Below are 21996 nucleotides of genomic sequence, written 5' to 3' on the forward strand. Positions count from 1 at the left end.
TCTATAACTCTTGCGATTCTGAGTGCCAGTCCTATACGTGCACAAAATATACCGTGGGATTCAGTTGGCTCCGTGTTGACGACAGAAGCCGGCACTGTTGTTAGCGGCGGAACCAGCGAGATCTTACTTAATGCTATTGCGGTAGTTGGACTGGGACTTATTGTCGTATTGTGTTATAAGTGTAGCTTTAAATGTTTTAGATTTTGGAAGAAATGTTTTTGTCCAGTTAAAGTACCTATAGACGCAAAACTTTTGTTCTTGACTAATTCTAAGGGGTGTGAAACTGACTTTGGTACACAGGCTGATAGCGATTGTTTAGATATGCGCGAAATTATTATAGAGCCGCTCTGCGAAGATAGTTTGCTTGCTATGAATACAACTTGAAGTAGCAGCGTGGTGGTAGCCGATGTTCATTCAGACATCCCCGACACGCCCCTTATTCGCCCTGCTATTGTTGGTAGTGTTGCGGCCTCCCCTGAAGACGATACTCCCTCATGGTCATTATTTTAGGTCTTGCTTCGCTGACATTGAATTTTGGATTTCATTTTGAATATTGACTACGATTTTTGACTACGGACTTGACTTGCATTCTAATTGCAGGAATGCTATAACTTACTGTACTTTTGTAGAACAATCCGTTGCATATATGATTTACAATTATTTTCATTTGATTGTGTATTTACTTTTATTTTACGGGTATTGAATGCATGTTTTGAGACGAACATTTGGAGTTTTATCATGTTTGACGACTTATGCTGTCGTCTTTTCGGATTTTTTTGTTCGTGACATTTTATTCTCTTGATATTTTTTTCATATATTTACAGGACTGATCACTACTGTCGATTACTATCAATTACTGTATTCCATAATCAATATTTATATTAGACTACATCAAGTGCTATGTTTACTTTCATGTTTATTCAAGATATATATCAACATTACTATGCTATTTTAATCGCCTATTTGATTTTATAATTGGTTTACATTGTAATTTATTCTATGTATACATGTATTTATCTCATATATATTTATATACTCTGTATTTAACATTCCTTGAGACGATTTTACCTGATTACCGATTACATATTGTATCTGTGCAACGGTGTTACTTAGTTGTTATAAAAAGAAAAACACAAAAACAAATTTACAAGAAAGCTTTGGCTATGCCACTCGTCATGTTTCTCCAGTTCTGAAGTCGCGGGTCGCTCCTTTAGGAAAACGGGGGGTGGTGTTACGATCCAAAATATCGTATTTCGGAATTATGGGAATAAATTCTACTTTTCGGCATTGTAGGCCATAGGTCAGAAATAGACTGGCGATGACGAAGCTGGGCAAACATGATGTAACTGAAATTCACATGATTGGTTAGAGAAAAGTATATAATAACTTTTATGATGGCATGATCTTAGGGTGTGACTTGCTATTTATATAGTCGTTGTGTAAATTCCATTGTATTCGAAGTATACTTAAGATGAGAATAAAACATCCAGAATCAGGAGAGGAGCTCACGAGAAATGGACTCGGTTAGGTGATTCTGGCAAGCCGAAATATCTTCTCAGTTGTGACTAATTCCCGACTTGGACCTGAACGATCCCGTACGAGAGTATGAGAGTGTGAGTGCTAGAGTGTAACGTCTGAACTATCCATACTTATACCGTTCAACTCTACGACTCGCATCACTACACTAATAAATATAGCTTTTATGTAGACATGTTAACTATCAAATTGCATTCCTTCATTATTAACAAATCAACCAGTATATAGAGTACAAATCGAAATATGTACTTTCCCTGTGTATACATAAAATTTGTATGTGGAAGTATTTTAAGCAGTTTGGTTTTTTACCTTGAGTAGCTATGTACGCCCTTTCCTTTATGTATCCCTATAAGAAGAAATTGTACAGGTCATGTGTTAGGCCTTATAGCAATGAAATGGAAAAAACGAAATGTGCATATAAAAAATCGAAATTGAACACTGGTTGACATTGAAAACACAATTAAACACACAGCTTCACATTGTTTTTTTCAAGCTGTAACTTATACTATAGCAGACGTTGCCTTTAATATATGTACGTTGCTGATGGGTATATGTAGAAATCATGGTGTATATTAAGGCCCAGGCTGTAGTATAACTGGCAACCCTGCCTTCCTACGTATGTACTATATGTCGAAGTCTTTGTCGTTTGGTGACGTGTCAGTCTATTGTGCAGTTTTCATGAAAGAACAAACCCAGACTCCGCTAAAACCCGCGGTTGCTGACCTTGTTTGTTGTTATTGTTCGAGTAGCCAGTTTTCCCTTTACCAACTATTCAAAGGAAATTTATTTGCATACAAACACAAGTTAATCATAGCGCAGAGTAAAAAATGCCGAGAATTTATTGTGCTGATATTATGTTTAAGTATGTCACTGGATATCTGCTGTTGAATACACATAAAACTCACATACAAATGTACATACAGCGTAATATTGCACTCGTAGCGATGGTACTATTTCAACACAACAAACACGCACGGTAGTAACACACATAAAGGCATAGGGAGCCGTCAGTAATAATACGGGGATGGGTGGATGGAATGAGTTGCCCGGCCTGTTGCATGGAATATATATATGACCCTACCCCAATTCCGTCTTCCAAATGGTATCCTTCCTTCATGGTTTGTCTTTAAAACGTGATCTCCTCGTGAAATACTGCATGAGAGCAGTTTGATAAAATGATGTCAAACATCGATATCAGGAGTCGGCTGCCACCATATCGAGGATATTAATGTCATTGGTTGTTTCCCACTATATCCACCACCACCACCACCACCACCACCACCACCACCATAATCATAATCATCATAGTGAATTAGTATGAAGGTACTGTATTACTGAATTCCTGCATTTGGATGTAAATGGCAGAGTTGTAGGCCAGAACTCCAAAAAAACTAAGTGACACGTGCCCTAATGACATTGCCAGAACCGAGATCAACATCCCACTTAACCACATTATCCCCAATATCTTGTCACACTGTTCCCTTTTCTGTCGTGTGAGAGACCCAGTCCTCTCGTCACACCACAACTAACAATTGCATAGCTATCAGCAGCGATTTGACTGATATGTTCTGATACTACGGTACAACTGTAGCAGTGGGAGATGTTATTTGTAGTGGGATGGGGAACTGTTGGCAGCAGTGGGATGCCATAATAGCAAAATAATGCAAAGCTAGACAATACAATGAATCAAATTAAAACATAACCTTCCGCTAATTCTATTTCCTCAAAAAAGGCGATCCCTGGTGTGTTCTTTTTAAAGTGACTCCTCCGTTCCCCTGCCCTCCACCTTGTAATCACTGAAGACTCCCTAAGGTCTCAAACCCGGAACTTGATAATCTACTTACTTAACTGTCCATTGGAATACCTTTAAATTTTTCTATTGTCTAACGATACTACTTCAAACCTTCGGAAAACCTTTTATCACTTACCTACTTGACTAATCGTGAAAATAAAGCACATTAGTACTGTCGACGCGATGTTGTCCATATCGAGACAAAGAACGTTTCTCATTTCAAACTACTTGCGATGACGTCGTTAACTTCGATGAATCGAAGTTGGTGTAGTCCAGATAATTAACATATTGCCAAGCAGGCATGCATGGTGTACGAATTTTAATATGTTAATGAGATTTCCCTTCAAATCCGAGACGCTATCAGTGCACTGCAGTGACCCTTGGAGAGCCTGACGTGTTTTTTTCGCTCAAAAAATAGAGGATTTTAACAGTCGTTACAGCATTTTAGGTTATCGACTGTCGTTTTTATGAAGGTGGATATGTTGTTATGTAAAATTTGAACATGAATAGAGTGTTTTAGTGACTTTTACATGATCTGTTTCGTGTGTGCTAACTCCATTTTTGGTAAATTGACATATGTACGCATTACAGAATCATGGCCACTATATTTCAAAATTAGAATTTTTTGAACATTTACATCATATATTTATTGTTTTTTGTTTGATTTTGGTCGTTTCAAGGCATAATTCCATGAAAAACGACCAATACAAATCACTATAGTTCACACTTGCACTGATAATCAATATGGTCGTTAACCTCGCATATAATTACTCTGTGCCACTGACATATTTTCCGGAGAAAAGAAAGCGCTAGATTTTAGCGCAGAATCTCATGCAATCAACATCTTATTTTTAGTAAATTTACAAAATTTACCAAGAATTATATTTTAAAACACCCAAACAAGCCCTGAATGCATGTATTTGTGAAGTTTCGTATTTGGGCGAGAAAATACAATGTGACTCGTTTACATTACATGCATGCCAATCACTGGATCGGGGCAAAAATGACATCGAAGTTCATGTATCTTTGTATTATCTAGTTCGAGAGAAAATACAACATCGTCACTCCACACACTCGTTTGGCAGTTTTGGTACAAGTTTTAGCTCTTCCTTTTTCAGGAATGGATACTTTGGAGAGGCTGTGATCCCTTTGTTGACTTACTCAAAACACAAAAACAGAAATTACTAAACATAAGAAAAACACACACCCACGTAGAGACACCAAATTTGGCACAGATAATGAATATAAACTAAAATTGTATTTCGTGTTGTTTCAAGCATCACAACGCACCTTGCCGGCAGGACAAAGTTCGACACAGACACAACACAGCAAAAATCTTTAGCATCGACCGTAATTTGACTTGCAAATTTCCTGCTATAACATTTATTCAATATAAATACGCATTGTATGGGTTGATTAATACATAATAAGAAAAATTACGTTGGAAATTTAGTGAAAACATGATTTACGGGGTTGTAAGCCACGGAAACTTCCGTGTAGTCCTCACACGATGTTGACAAGGCCGCCATCCTGAAAGCGTACGCCAGAACGAGGCTCTGCAGCAAGCCATTACGTAATTTGCAACCCAGTCTTTAGAATGCACGTGACCAATATATTCAGCCCATATTTCTTTGGGAGCCGATCTGCCTGTATGATTGATTCGTTCAAAACTTCTCAAATAATGAAATTTTAAACAAATGTTCTTTTGTTATGTTTCTTGAATGCATATTAAAATAAGATTAATTTACATATCAGTAACGAATCCTTATTGTGCCTTCTAGAAATTGTACTTGATTTTCACATAAGATTGTGAATGAATTTCAAAACAATTACAATTAAAACTAATTTATATTTTACGTTACATTTTGTAACTTGCTCAATGTACACATTTCGCAAAGTTTGCCGAGAGGCAATATTAACATGTTATACTCCTTCCCTACTCTTCCCCACTGTTTCAACTGTGCTCTCTCAATTTCATTTAGCAGACACTTTTTCAGCTATCGGGGCACTTTAAATTTTACACAAGTGTCTGCATACCATTAATCCATGAAAGGAACTGTCCGCCAACACCATGAATGAAAGTGTCCTTGGCATGAAAATCATTTCTATAACACTGTCCCCAACTTGTCAACTGCAACATTGCAACCAACATGTGCTTACCCTGCTTAATGCAATAATAATAACATAATAATAACTTTACTGCCACATATAAACGCAAAAGCTTACAATGGAAATTGGTGTAATTTCGCAGATAAAAAACAAGTTAAAAGAAAACCACATAAAACGTGTAAGAATATAAACTAATTCAAAATACAACTATGGGCGACATGAATTAAAAGCTACTGTCAACATTTCGTTGAAGTTGATAATCTTGTCTTGAGGCAATCTGATTAAACTCCGACGTAGTATACACGGCGCAGTTTCTTTTTTGGCTGTTACATTTAACTGTCGTTTGCTCTTTTGTGAGCGCTCATTACATAATCTGACACAACACCATAGGTTTACCCGAACCCAATCCAATTTCGCACATACGAGTATCCAATCAGAATCCGTCTTACAATATAACACTCGACGTTCGAAATTGAAAGAAAGAGAATCTACGCAATTAAATGCCTTTATATTCTATTTCATTTACGTCAGTCCAATTATTCTTTTGTTGTCTTTCGTCAATTCTTTTATATACGCTCCACCAAATAATAATTGATAACATCGTTGTCTGTGCTCGTGCTCGTGAAGGTACGTCTGGCATTCCAACATGAACGCAAGCTCCAATGCACCGATGAAATCCATCACCACTGCCTTTAATGATGATGGACACTTTCGCCCCATCACAGAGTTATGTCATACGTTTGTTACGTTTGATATAACAATTCCGTCAACAAAAATATTAAGTCCTACTTTTATTGTTTATGAACAAATGTGCCCTTAAATTACGATGTTTAACATTAGTTTTAGAATGCTATGGTTTCACGACAACAATCCAATATGGCCCCTACTAAATGCTTTGGAAAGTTTGACAGGAAGTAGTAGAAGGCGACTCTTTTACGGCAAGGCTGCCTATGAGCTTGACATGAAGACTGGCATTATATATATTCTGAATCAATGAGAGTGAGTATACGAAGATGAATATTTATCAGGAATACTACTTACTTTGGGTGCATATCAAGTAAATATAATAATTATATTTTTGAATTTTCTCATGTTTATATGGATTTTGGCTAAAGTGCTGAGTAACGAATTTAATGAATGGAAATATAGTGCATAGTGTTCACCACTACATATACAAAGTACATGCATAGTGTTCACTTCTACATATACATTGTGCATAGTGTTCACCTCTACATATACAAAGTGCATAGTGTTCACCTCTACATATACAAAGTGCATAGTGTTCATCTCTACATATACAAAGTGCATAGTGTTCATCTCTACATATACAAAGTGCATAGTGTTCACCTCTACATATACAAAGTGCATAGTGTTCACCTCTACATATACAAAGTGCATAGTGTTCATCTCTACATATACAAAGTGCATAGTGTTCATCTCTACATATACAAAGTGCATAGTGTTCACTTCTACATATACAAAGTGCATAGTGTTCACCTCTACATATACAAAGTGCATAGTGTTCATCTCTACATATACAAAGTGCATAGTGTTCACCTCTACATAAACAAAGTGTTCACCTCTACACATACAAAGTGCAGTGTTCACTTCTACATATACAAAGTGCATAGTGTTCATCTCTACATATACAAAGTGCATAGTGTTCATCTCTACATATACAAAGTGCATAGTGTTCACCTCTGCATATACAACGTGCATAGTGTTCATCTCTACATATACAAAGTGCATAGTGTTCATCTCTACATATACAAAGTGCATAGTGTTCACTTCTACATATACAAAGTGCATAGTGTTCACCTCTACATATACAAAGTGCATAGTGTTCATCTCTACATATACAAACTGCATAGTGTTCACCTCTACATAAACAAAGTGTTCACCTCTACACATACAAAGTGCAGTGTTCACTTCTACATATACAAAGTGCATAGTGTTCCTCTCTACATATTCAAAGTGCACAGTGTTCACCTCTACATATACAAAGTGCAGTGTTCACCGCTACATATACAAAGTGCATAGTGTTCACCTCTAAATATGAAAAATGCATAGTGTTCACCTCTACATATACAAAGTGCATAGTGTTCATCTCTACATATACAGAGTGCATAGTGTTCACCTCTACATATACAAAGTGCATAGTGTTCATCTCTACATATACAAAGCGCATAGCGTTCACTTATACATATACAAAGTGTATAGTGTTCACCTCTACATATACAAGTGTATAGTGTTCGTCTCTACATATACAAAGTATATAGTGTTCACCTCTACATTTACAAAGTGTAATGTTCATCTCTATATATACAAAGTATATAGTGTTCACCTCTACATTTACAAAGTGTAATGTTCGTCTCTACATATACAAAGTATATAGTGTTCGCCTCTACATATGCAGATACACAAAGTGTACACATACAACAATATTTATCAGGAATACTACTTACTTAGGGTGCATATCAAGCAAATATAATAATTACATTTTTGAATTTTCTCAAGTTTATATGGACTTTTGCTAAAGTGCTGAGTAACGAATTTAATGAATGGAAATATAGTGCATAGTGTTCACCTCTACATATACAAAGTACATGCATAGTGTTCACTTCTACATATACATTGTGCATAGTGTTCACCTCTACATATACAAAGTGCATAGTGTTCACCTCTACATATACAAAGTGCATAGTGTTCATCTCTACATATACAAAGTGCATAGTGTTCATCTCTACATATACAAAGTGCATAGTGTTCACCTCTACATATACAAAGTGCATAGTGTTCACCTCTACATATACAAAGTGCATAGTGTTCACTTCTACATATACAAAGTGCATAGTGTTCACCTCTACATATACAAAGTGCATAGTGTTCATCTCTACATATACAAAGTGCATAGTGTTCATCTCTACATATACAAAGTGCATAGTGTTCATCTCTACATATACAAAGTGCATAGTGTTCACCTCTACATATACAAAGTGCATAGCGTTCAACTCTACATATACAAAGTGCATAGCGTTCCCTTCTACATATACAAAGTGTATAGTGTTCACCTCTACATAAATAAAGTGTTCACCTCTACATATACAAAGTGCATAGTGTTCATCTCTACATATACAAAGTGCATAGTGTTCACCTCTACATAAATAAAGTGTTCACCTCTACATATACAAAGTGCATAGTGTTCACCTCTACATATACAAAGTGCATTGTTCACCTCTACATATGAAAAATGCATAGTGTTCACCTCTACATATACAGTGTATAGTGTTCACCTCTACATATACAAAGTGTAGTGTTCATCTCTGCCTATAAAAAGTGCATAGTGTTCCTCTCTACATATACAAAGTGTATAGTGTTCACCTCTACATATACAAAGTGTAGTGTTCATCTCTGCCTATAAAAAGTGCATAGTGTTCCTCTCTACATATACAAAGTGTAGTATTCATCTCTATATATACAAAGTGTATAGTGTTCACCTCTACATATACAAAGTATATGGTGTTCACCTCTACAGATACAAAGTGTAGTGTTCATCTCTATATATACAGGCATGTAGTAACTTAGCTTGATATTGGCCATATGGTGTTATTTGTTTTTCTAGTTAATCCGAAAACCATGTCACTTTGACAGATTTGCATAGGCTGCGAACTGTATATTACAGTATTGGACTACTACTTCATAACAGAGTTGGTATTCATCCTGTAATACAGAAAATACAGATATAATGTTATGTATCAAAGTATGTGTTGTCTTCTTGTATAACTGCAATCATTTCTTAGCGACAACGGAGGGAATACAATTTGATGCTCAGACAAAACACTACATTTATTTATCTTTGAAAATATTTAACATGTTTCTTTCTTCTCTTTTAAAGGCAATCATAAGTTGTTATGAAAACAGCAAAATTCTTCTGTACTATAGTAATTTGAATAATTTAAATTCTTATAGGTTCTCACCATCATTTCAACCATCTTGGGACGTTTCATTCTGGCAGTTTTTACAGCTTGAAATACGTCTACAATTTGTTCTTCTTTAGCTCGTTCACAAGCTGACACTGCAGCACAGTAGACACCACTACGACCAATACCATTTCTGTATAAGTATACATCTTTGTGTTAGTATTTATTTTATAATTTACTCAATTTATTCATCAAAACATAAAAGCAGTGAATGGTAAAGTCATGAATTATATACTCACATACAATGCACAGTAACAGATCCTTTTCCTGTTTGGTTTTGCCACTTTTCAACCTTCTCCATCACTTCAAATATTGCTTGTTTGAAAGCTTGATTTTCCCCACCAGAAAGCCATACCAGTAACTGAAACTGTTTTATGATGATGGATTCGTTATTATCCTAGAGCCAAAGGGAAACACAGTTTGTCAATATTGATTGCATATTTATTTCATGAGATTAGAATCATTGATAATAAAAAGGCAGTGCTATCACGGATAACAAAACATGGAGTAATTTCTAACTATGTCAAAATCGACACAGCGTGAACTACTTACCAGTGAAAGTTGGAATACTCTGGTGACAATGTTACCAGTCTGCTTTTTACTTAACATTTCTACTTCAAATGGGCCATAATGTTGAATAGAGTTACTTGGCCAGTACTGTCCGTCAACCTGAAATTAAATGTCATGTATTTGTTACTTTGAAGAAGAAATCCTGACATAATCTTTAACTTTTATGAAATGCTATTTTAGGGAATAGGAAACTAAACTATATTTCAAGTATTGTATAACTAGAGTTGAAGATCAACACAAGTCATGGTCTGCACTTACCTAAATACTTGTATCTGTTTCGGTACAATTGTACCCTGTTTCACACAATGAAAATATGCATTTCCTCCGATTCCCAGCCTTATGAACGTCATACCCCTCATCCATCAAAGGTGAGGTAATTCTGCCTGTGCCAGTATTTTACAGTTGCAACAAAACTGTTATCACACTTATGACACTCGAAAGGCCATTGTTGACTTTTACATTTACAACCAATAGTACTAATCTGCATTCCTGGAAATCGCCTGATTTTGAAAATTACATTTACAATTATTAGGATTTAAAATCCTACTCACAATATTGCCACTATCCATGTCATTCAGCATAACTATTGTGTATGACTTGTGGTCGTAAACCATTCTCCAGAAGTCAACCACAGTGTCAGGGAGTGGCATTTGTGTTACCAGGAAAGCATCCTTCCTTGTGTAAGCCTGAAAGAGCATACAACCATAACAATATTATTCTTTCGCATATTATATTAACATGACAAGTTTAAATTGTTTTATGTTCATACATTCTCATATTTAGATATCTTACAATTATAATCTTATAGCTGAAGGATATGATATGACATGATACTACAGCTACAGCTACTTGTATGATTAATTCCATTTATTACGTGCTTCTTTTGATGTTACTTGGGGACCAGGGCCCTGTGTTTGGGCATACCAAAACTAAATACTGAAACCATCCTCATGTACGACACATTTATATGGAACACACACTAGCGAACACATAATTTATACTCACGTCCACAAAACTGGCATTGATGTAATCTGTAGTATTCCTAACACTAGTCAATAACTTGGGTCTATATGTATCGACTAGAAAAGTATAAGAAGAGGAGACAATGTGAATGGAATTATATAGAGTGTTTTGGCACGAAAACAAAGGGAACATATCTAGTGCTATGATATGAATAATGTTGGTTTCATATAGGTCCTTCTCACACTGTGCTCAAAGTGATTTACAATTATAGCCCCTAGCTATAGCACGTATCAATAGGTACAACTGCCTTTCATCAACTCCCTGCGGAGCATACAATATTGAATTGGCATACAACATTCAATTGTTCATTAATTTACTTCTTCAAAACCCTTTATCGCATGTTTGTATTAAGTTGATGCTTACTTGGTAATATGTCAATGTCTCTGTTCTTCTTGACATTTTTCGGAAGTCGACCACTCTTACATTCTCCTGGATTTGGCTTCGGACTTTCTTTATTCAATGTCTAAAACAACAATGAATGTAAACCGATTAAATTGCTTTTCTCTGTAAATCTCAAAGTAGAATCACTCAATACATATTACATTGGTCTTGACATTTGTGATTCAAATGGACATTGAGGCGTGATTGGAATCAGTCCTTTATGGCATCCATATAACCATAGGAATTTAATATGCTAGACAGAATGCAATGGGTAATGAATACATACAACACTTGAAAGTACATACCTCCCATTCTAATTGCAATGGTGTCTTTCTGGTATTGGAGTTAACGCTCTTTAGCTTCTCGAAAGCATGTTTGATATTAGCTACTGTAATAGTTGTGTCCAACAATCGCGTTGTGTTGTCCAGAGAGACGTAGGTAGATGGTGACTAGAAATGAAATTAAAAGAAGACATGTTGTCATCTCTTACCAGTGTCATGACTGCTGTCTGTCTGTCTGTATGTATGTATGTATGTATGTATGTATGTATGTATGTATGTATGTATGTATGTATGTATGTATGTGTGTGTGTGTGTGTGCGTGCGTGCATGCATGTATGCATGCGGACACGTTAGTTGATAGGTTGCAATTGATGTGTGACGAGCGTTACTACGGTCAGGCATATCCATGCCAACATCTGCATGGAAGAACTACATTGTACTGGTAATAAATGTTTTAATCGTAATACTCAACCTCCTGTTCGACGGTAGTGTATACATTGTCAATTGGTTCCAAATGTTGGTCTGGTTTCATCCTTAGTGTATTTGTGTCTGGTATGATAGGTTCATACGGATGCTCCGACTCAGACCCCAAGGCTGTGTTTACGTGCTTAGTAATTTCATCTAAATGATTAAATAGTATCAAGATGAAATGTTAGTAACTGTGATAGTAATTGAAATAATGGACACTCAGAGGTAATGCATCTAATAACTCACTAGCAGCAGTTAGCAGCAATCAAAATGAGGAAATTGTGAAGACTCGCAGTATATAACCACGTTTGCCTTTAAATTATAAGTTTGTTGTTCAATTCGATTTGTTGTTCATGACATGTAATCTACGCAATTGAATGCCTTTATATTCTATTTCATTTACGTCAGTTCAATTATTCTTTTTGTGGTCCTTCGTTATATTCTTGAATATACCAGTGGGCAGACTATTCCTAGTATAAATTATTCCAAAGCACAATTATTTATAAACTATTTTCAAAAAGCACACACACCTGGTTCAGCATATTCGTCATTCTTTTCTATTTCAATACATGGTATTGGTTCTTCTTGTGTGTCCTTGCCTGTTTTTCTGCTATTCATCCTGTAAAGTAAATGTTTCACGTTAATAATAGATAGTGTGTCAGATATCTAAATATATCGATAACTGTTTTCAGTTGAATAAAATTTGCAACGTTATTCGTTGGAAGTTATGACTAATAATTCACGCACACGTAGTTTTGTATCACACATATAGATTGTATCTCATTGCGAACATATTAGAAAACATAATTAAGGAATTTTATGTAGTGAAAAATTTAGGAGTATTGGAATTTATTTGGTTCTCACCTTCTTATAAAGAAAACAACACCAATTATAATACCAAGAACCAGTAAAGGCGCCAAAATCCCTCCAATGATTGCTCCAATTGGTGGACTTATTCCTCTTGTAGGCCCGGCAGCTATAAGTGTATTATAATAATGATAACATAAAATATTAGCATGAATATCTTATAATTAAGCTAAGTTCATATCAAATGAAATGATAAAGTTGAGGGCAAGCAGTGGTTCCTTATATTTCATGTCATTTCTCTTTATTCACCATATTTGTTAAGGCGGGATTTTAATCCTTTGTCAGATTCCCAGTCCATTGTCCTATCATATTCTAGTTAAGTGCTTGGTGGTATTTCTGTCGGTATCAAGCCTGAAACACACACTCATATATAGTAGTCGTTACTTAAAATATATTGGTGATCGGTCAATGTTAAACTAAAGTACTAAACGAAGATGACGTCGTGCTATGTCGGCCCATGAACCAAGACAATATAATTTATTATAGCCCTTGTGAAGTTGTACATATTGGTGATTTATACAATGAATATGACAGCTGTTTGGTAATATTTGATGTCACCACAGAAGTAAAGGATGCACATATGATCAGTGTGCCAAGGCATCTATGTTTGATTTAAAGTGATCTGTGCAAGAACAAAGGTAGACACTGACCTATTCGACATGCAGACATACACACAGAACTAATCTTTACATCTAATCTGGACTGCATATATAGAGGGTTAAAATTAAACTTTATAACTTACCACAATTACACAAGCTGAGTGAAATGTAGCTCAAAGCATCATTTACATAAACTAATTAATACCTTTAAACGATGTTCTTGGCTCATCCTCCAGGCTATAAACAATTTCCTAAAAGGAAATGAACAGTAAATGATAATAGCAGAACGATAACACTTATAACACATTAATAACCAATAGTGATTGATGTTTGTGTTTGCCCATTTTCTTTTTCATTTAACTACTATTGTTATAAATAATGACACTGATATCTCACAGTATTCGAGGACTATAGCTAGTCAGAAAAATGAAATATTGGCTACACTGCATTATTATGAAAACGAAATTACATTCCATTCGCTAGATGCACCATCTGTAAGTGTATTTTATTAGGTAAATAAAATCATGATGTAAGTTTATTTCGCAAGCACGGCAATATCATATTCAAGTATCTGCACAAAGATTTTTATGTAACACCGTTGAGGTGTTATCGTATGCATCAGCTATTCAAAAGCACTCCTTATAAAGATTCCTGCTTTATGTAAAGTAATGTATATCGTAGATTGGTCTATTGCTTTTATCAAGTCATGATTGGAGAGTGCACTTTCACTAAGACACATGGTTACGCAACTCCATTCACTTGGCAATGGTAAAATGACAGACAAATAAGAATTTGCAAAGCAAATTCAAACCACGATTAATTTCCTCATGATAATTTTTCACATTTGTCCCTCACCCCGGTAACGTCACTTGCAAATCCATAGTAAATATAATACTGTATTGTTGGAATCAGTGGAGCATTGAAGTAGCCATCATACACATTACCATCTCCTATGGTAAAAGTCTTTGCTAGGTCTTCCAGTGGAATTGATGCAGTGATGTAATAAGGTACATTAGTATTGTTGTAGCTGGACAGTTGGTCAGGATCGACTTCTCGTTTCTTTCTCTTTGCAGATATCTCATCGTATTCAACAACAATAATGTAATCACTGAAATGAATAATTTGAAGAGTAAAACAGTGACCATAGACACAATGCGTGGACTTTTAATGTATGCAATCGGTTTAGCCAGTTATTATATAAATGTGGATTATTCTTTTGCCACAGACGTCAAATGCTAGTTGTCGCTTTCTACAAGCTTATCTTACTTAAAACCTTCAATAGATCTATCGTTTATTTAAATTGGCTATGGTATATCCTATCGATATAATCCAATATCAAATTTGTGATTGTTTGTTATTACTTACAGTAGTGTAGAATTACTAGATAATGTTGTGTCCTTTGAAAGTTGAGGCAATGTAACAATGGCAGTGGAATCGGTAATGGATATCGGTTCCAAATGGTCTCCTGAGAAAGTCAGCTCCTCTGACACATCAACTGCAATGGAGTAGCGCACATAAAGCAATTTAAAATTATAACGACTTTATCTTGGCAACATTTCTGAGCCATGTTGTTTGTTGGAAAGAGTGAATGTGAATGTTGGAATCTATCTGTCTGTCTGTCTGTCTGTCTGTCTGTCTGTCTGTCTGTCCGTCTGTCCACCTGTCCGTCTATCCATCCATCTATCTATCTATCTATCTATCTATCTATCTATCTATCTATCTATCTATCTATCTATCTATCTATCTATCTATCTATCTATCTATCTATCTATCTATCTATCTATCTATCTATCTATCTATCTATCTATCTATCCATCCATCCATCCATCCATCAACCCACCAATCCAACCATCCACCCACCCACCCACCCATCCAGCTATTTCTATGTGTGACCATGCGCAAATGTACACCTGAATGAAATATTACTTTTCAAGAATGTCACATTAAAAGTATTCTGCATTTGAATGAAATTGAATTCCTTCAGTATAAGATATGAAATTTGGTGAATTATTTTGTCTCATTATATAAACACTAACTGTAGGACTGATCAATCATATAATCCATATTCAAATACCACAAATAATCAAAAAACTTAATACATACCAGTAAATGTTGTTCCAGTGGACACAGTTAGAGTTTCACCAAATCCTTTGGAAGTACTGGCATTTAAGTATATTTCGTATTTGGTTCCTGCAGCTAAATTTGTAAGGGTATAAGTGTGTATGTCTCCTTCTACGAGAACAGTTTTGGACTCCATTACCATACTTCTGAAGACCGTCTCCCTTGAAATGTATCTCATCTGGAAAAATAAAGTATTGTGAATTGTATATTTATACCATGGTATTTATTTGCATTTGATTATTTTGCTTCTTAGATATTTCAAAACATTAAATTTGTTGATAACTATGGTTGTCATTAACCCCATTCACAAACAAAAAAGACTCAGAATATTTCTCAATACTTTTCTGCAATTGATTATTGTTGACAATTAGGTGAACCGACAAAAAACACCGACAGACGGGGAAAACCTTTACCTTCTAGAAATTGCCAATTGGAAGTTAACAAATATTAATGTATTCTATGATTTCTTTACAAAACGAAGCTGCGATGTAGGAATATTCCATCTCATTTTGTCAGAATGAATGCAATAAAAACAAATAACATCTCTCAAGTGTATTGCCAATAACTATGATACCAATTGTAGTTATGTCAGCTTCCAAATTGAAAGTATTCTGATGGTTTCATAACATCCCTCGACCCCAAAATATCAATATTATGGAATATTCTTAAAAATGTAACATAACTTACCCCATAATGCTCAATATCTCCACTAAATATAGCTGGTTCCTCCCATTCTAACTTGATGCTATCGTCTGTAATGTGCTTAATTTCGATCGATGCAGGCATACCTGGAACTAAATATCAAATACAACAAGGAAGAAAAGTTGTGCTTTTACTACTGCCATGATGATACACGTCCAAACAGACAGTTTACCTCATATCGTAATTCCGTTTATACAATCATTTGTATATGAATATAAATTACTGTATTTTGAGTAGATTAATAATTACACTAACTGCTCCATTAATGTGAAACCATCAAATTAAACAATGTCTACAAGATTATTATCAGTTAATGTACAATCCATCTTACTTGTTTTCGTTGTCTGTATAGTTACCACATTGCTAAATAAACCCTGTCCACCTCCTGTCACTCCTGCAATCTATATGAATAACATAATAAAACTAATTTACTGCAAGGGAATATTTAATAACCTTGTACTGACTTCTGTTTCATTACTATTCAGTTCGGCGGCACATTACCCTACACTATAATTCTGACTTTTATTTTGCTAAGAAACACAAATGGTAATCTTTTGTATGGAACACTTTAGTCTGTTATGTTGCATCATAGAGAGCATACAACATTCTGCAAATGTAATACAGTTCTTTCAATTATGTGTAAACGGTTATCAAACACTGTCAGACTGTACTACTTCATTGGAGCTCACGGAATGTTCAATGTCATGATCATACATCATACAAGAGAAAGTAACCAAGTTAACAATAACTGTTTCATCTGATACTGCCCCATACTTGATATAATGCACAGTTGACATTTCCTGATATGTTTATAAGGTGATTCAATGCCAATGTCATTATACAACTGCTGACATCAGACCGTGGACAAACAGTACCTATTGCAAATAGGAAAGTAAACAAATGAATTGGATTAATAACACTTTGCTCAGCATGTTGAAACAGTAGAGACTTGTATTGCACCATTGTTTGATAGGAACAGAATTATAGGCTCTTTGCGTGTACATGAAATTTCTATTTAAAGTGGCCATAAAACTCTTCTTATCAAAAGACAGAATGTTATAGAAGTCTCTGTACTTTCAATACATGCTGTGCCAAGGGCTATTAATCCAATTCGTTTGTTTACTTTACCTGATTGTAAAAGGTGCCGTTCGTCCACGGTCCGATGTCAACAGTTGTATAATCATGGTAAATACACAACGTCAAGTAATTTCACTTAAAGATTGTGGCCTTGTAGAATGAAATATATTTGAAAAATGAATATTTTGGGGTAATTACCTGCACATTATAGTTTACTTTATATTCCAAGTTGGAGATAATATAACTAGTAACATCAAGTAAATCATCAGTTACATTAACCATTGTTCTACTTCCATCTCCTGTCTTCCAGTAACTGATGATATACTGATTAAGTACACCATTCAAAAACTCGGGTATTAACCATTGAACTTCTATAGTGTACACTGCAGCAGTCAATGTTACATTTCTTGGTTTAGATGGGACTATGGAGATAGAGGTACATTGATTAACAAACTCGGATACATTAGGCAAAGCATCCTCTCACGTAATGTAATGTAATGTAGTGTAATGTAATGTAATGTAGTGTAATGTAATGTAATGTAATGTACTCTAAAATGGATCTCTTTCAAAGTTGTCACCCTATTTTTAGTTAACAGTGTCATCCAGCTCGGAAGTATTTAATTAGTAAGGTCAACATGCAAAGTTATGCCAAAAAATCCTCGCATATCGTGAATTAACAGATTTCGTCATATTTTCAAACAACTTCATGTTACCATGGGGTTGGATAAAGTCCGCTCGGGGGGGGGGGGGGCGCTTTTACTGGGAAGGTGACACTTTGGCATATGCTGATTACGCTCGGTCATTATTTATAATTTTAAGTTTATATATGTGCCAATTTCACTTTCCAGGTATACACATGTACAAGCAGCTTGGTGACGGCTTTGATCAAAATCCAAATTGATTTACATCCACTCACAATAGTCGATGCAAATTTATGGAATTTAGTTTGTCTTTACAAATTGAAAATCAATTTTTGCATTATTAACATTCAATCATCAAAGCCTTCACGGCAATGCCGATCACAAAAAATAATGGCGGCTATTGCATTTGTAGACAAAGAGACAGTGTTGGAGATTTTGACTGAGTCTAAACTTGCCAGCCGCGAAACTACTGTCGACATTTGGCGAAGTCTGTATTTGTTCAATAATGTTATCTGGTACTGCATATGCGAAGACATAATATGTAATACACTAGACGGAGAACAGGTTTGTGCTTTCAACAAGGAATGCATTTATTTTAATAACGTTTTTCTTTCCAGGTCTCTTACCACCTTCTTTCGTTGTTACATTCTCTGGCGAACTCCATGGACTTTGTTCGTCAGTGTTGTTATATCTGATTTGTACCCGGTATTCTGTGTAAGGTGTTAAATCCTTTAGCACAAAGAATCGAGAAGAGCCATCATTTTCTGATTTAGTTTCATACCAGCTTCCATTATTTACCATCTTATACCTTACTTCAAATAGTTTGATGTATCCTGACTTCCCTTGTTGGTTACATTTGATCATTGGAAGTGTAAGTTCCTATAAAGAAGGATAACTAGTAACAGGATGTACGCATTTAAAGAACATCAAATTGACAGTAAGAGTGTCACATCATTTCACAGTCTGCAAACAAACACATTATTGTCCATAAACGTTATATTCTAACTAAATATTGACATTGGTAATGATTACTTTCATTGACAATCGGACCATGAAACACATTATGGCACAAATGTCGTAAAGAATCAGCGTGGCAATCCTGTTTTAGTCACACCAAACTTGACAACGCAATAGCTTGACATTCATAATGAGGCATGTTCAGTTGTAATTTACCTCATGAATTTCTCATTTTGTTATTTGTCAATACATGTGTTGTATATGTCACAAAACAAAGTGACATATATTTCGTAATTGCGCAACAATACGAGTTTAGGTAAGATATCATTTGTTAGTGCAAATATGTAGAAAATCTTAGGTAAACCCTGAGTATACGTCGAGTCCTTTCTTCAGCAGTATAAAACACAAAACTCTGATTTTGATTTGCGGAGGATTCCATCAGTTACACACAATGAGTAGTTCGGTTCCCCAGGACAGAATATGATGAAAAAATAGTTGATAGCAAAAAAATGTACTTAATACATGTTTTTTCCCTTGGTGCCAATGTCGTATACCGCCTTACAAACACGTATTACAAAATGTATGTTTACGAGGATAATTTCACTAATTTTGACTTGATCCGATCTTACTTGATGTGGTATGACACAGCAGCTAATGATACAAAAAGTCTTCTCTGACCCCTGACCAATTTAATGTAAATTAAAATATAAAGCTGAAGTCAACACAAGAGAAACAAAAACAAATCGTGACGTTGTTAAAGGAACGTCTTGCACATTAAACATACAAATCCTCATCTTACCTCAATATTTATTTCGATCTTCCTAGGATACGGTGATACAGCACTTTGTATTATTGGTCTTTCAGGCACTGTCAAAGTAAAATCAGATAAGTCAAAGCTATAGTTTATGTAATTAGATCTCTTAAAAATAAAATATGTGAAAACATCGTACTAAATGCTCAACGACATATGACAACCAAGTGAACCCCTGCTCACTAACTAAAGATACAATAAATCGATGTTGACGTTATTGCAACGATGAATTGGCATTTGGAAGTGAGACTTGCAGATGATTTTAAGAATTTGTTTACTAATGGTGTTGAATATCAAACAATTAATTCTAAAGTCTGTTCTAGAAACACGAATCGAAAACTAAAAGCCGTCCATATGGCTTTCTACTAGAAAAATCAATGTCTAACAGCATCGACTAAGTCTGTGTTTGCAATTCAATACATTTCAGAAAGTTATCTAAAATGTGCGATTCTTTTATTGTACGTAAAATAACAAAGATTGTACACATTTATTATATGTTTGTTGCATTGCATCTTGGGGAAAAATCTTTATCTCCTTTTAGACAGAAAGTTCCGGAGTTGAGTAATAAATGTGGTCTGTTTTATAACACTCCTAAATTTGGAGATTATAATTGAGACCAGATAAGTGACCATAACACGTTTATCTAGTCACGATCTCATCCTTATAATTTGCATTAAAAATTGACTTCATTAATTTCGAGATAGAATTAAAGAATAAGTTTTTTTTCAACAAATTCTTACCGCTACTTCAATTTCCAAATTTCAAAAATGTTTATTATATAATAGTTCATTTTATAAATAGTGAATATCATCTTACAATAATGTTAATAATTTACACTTACCACCACACAATGTAGTCACTGTCACCTTATCTTTGCTTCCTTCTCCGTTTGGTCCTGGTCTCTTGACAGTCACTGTGAAATCATAACTAGTTGACCATTGTAGTCCAGTAATGAGTGTACTGTAACTTGTCTGACTAGGGTCTTGTACAGTGAAATGTTGATACAAAGTCCAGTCATTATCTCCTGTCTGTTTGTAATACACTTTGTAAGCTTCTACTGGTCCAGCGCCAATGTCAGTTGATTCATCCCATTTCTGCCAGCTGATAGTTGCTTGAATAGCCTGAACTCTGACTTGTGGTAGATTTTGTGATGAAAATCGCGGCCTCTCTATAATCAATATAACATAACACTTTTTTAAATGAAGAAACTTATGTCAAACTCTGTTTTGAATGAATGAATGAATGAATGAATGGGTAAACGTACAACTTTTTTACTTGCTTTGTTGTTGTTGACATGTGTCGATGAATATTTATGCAATCTAGACGTTACCTCAGGAGCAATATGAATTGCGTATGTGAGAGACTTGTTGTAATTAACCGATTAAATTGAATAAAACACATTATTTCGAGGTGTATCTGTCGCATTGCAACTAAAATTAAAATATACCTTTGGTCTCAATAGTCTGTATTTCACTGTAGTCTCCCAGTCCTGCTCCAGTTACAGCTCCAATCTGAAATAATAACACATTTATCAATATCAGTATATCTTACTAAGTTAAACATTTATTTTCAAAAAGACAACTCTAATCACTAGAGAGTCATGATGTTGGAACAACTGTACTCTCTGGCTTAGAAATGTCAACCTGCAGGTTATGGTTAAAGGTCCCAGCCCTCGTAACGGTTTTATTCTAAAGAAGTAAAGTAGTTGGACAAGCTTTGAACGACGATTGTACATTTGTCAGTCCTGCTTTATATAACAGATTTTGATTTAGTGTCACTAGCATGACACAGAAATTCAAACAATGTAGTTTCTTGTCGTTTGTACTGTTTTAATGTAAATATTCGATAGTTGTAATTGGTATCTATTAAAGGCCAAGGGTATTGTACAACCGACATTTGTAATATTTTTCATATAATAAAACAGACATGTGTACGAATTGCTGAAATTTGAATTTTCCATGACTGGCAAATGTAATATAAATTGCCGATATTTGTAATAACGCATGACATTAGAGCACCACTGTCGAACTGTACTTTAACGTTATCAGGCTAGCAAATATTTAAGACGATTTAATCTACCG

General features: G+C 35.0%; 1 protein-coding gene across 2 annotated transcripts in view; it reads right to left on the reverse strand.

The window, feature by feature from the left end:
• LOC144436302 (receptor-type tyrosine-protein phosphatase mu-like) overlaps window positions 1–21996 on the reverse strand; it is a 142264-nt gene that overhangs the window by 101366 nt on the left and 18902 nt on the right. The window contains exons 10-31 of one of the 2 annotated variants that reach the window (XM_078125055.1): window positions 21363–21426; window positions 20757–21083; window positions 19904–19971; window positions 18774–19026; window positions 17705–17928; window positions 16761–16830; window positions 16415–16521; window positions 15710–15905; window positions 14972–15101; window positions 14462–14714; window positions 13812–13857; window positions 13005–13116; window positions 12671–12759; window positions 12145–12293; window positions 11697–11840; window positions 11374–11473; window positions 10993–11066; window positions 10539–10673; window positions 9970–10086; window positions 9657–9814; window positions 9415–9550; window positions 8424–9157 (exon numbers count right to left, since the gene is read on the reverse strand). In XM_078125055.1, the coding sequence (XP_077981181.1) occupies window positions 9077–9157; window positions 9415–9550; window positions 9657–9814; window positions 9970–10086; window positions 10539–10673; window positions 10993–11066; window positions 11374–11473; window positions 11697–11840; window positions 12145–12293; window positions 12671–12759; window positions 13005–13116; window positions 13812–13857; window positions 14462–14714; window positions 14972–15101; window positions 15710–15905; window positions 16415–16521; window positions 16761–16830; window positions 17705–17928; window positions 18774–19026; window positions 19904–19971; window positions 20757–21083; window positions 21363–21426 (3033 nt within the window). In that variant the 3' untranslated portion in view covers window positions 8424–9076. Of the gene's footprint in view, window positions 1–8423; window positions 9158–9414; window positions 9551–9656; window positions 9815–9969; window positions 10087–10538; window positions 10674–10992; window positions 11067–11373; window positions 11474–11696; window positions 11841–12144; window positions 12294–12670; window positions 12760–13004; window positions 13117–13811; window positions 13858–14461; window positions 14715–14971; window positions 15102–15709; window positions 15906–16414; window positions 16522–16760; window positions 16831–17704; window positions 17929–18773; window positions 19027–19903; window positions 19972–20756; window positions 21084–21362; window positions 21427–21996 lie in introns of those variants that run through there. The other variant, XM_078125054.1, reaches the window with a different exon arrangement.

The sequence above is a fragment of the Glandiceps talaboti genome, chromosome 6 (genome assembly GCF_964340395.1).
Source record: "Glandiceps talaboti chromosome 6, keGlaTala1.1, whole genome shotgun sequence".
NCBI classification, from domain to species: Eukaryota; Metazoa; Hemichordata; class Enteropneusta; family Spengelidae; genus Glandiceps; species Glandiceps talaboti.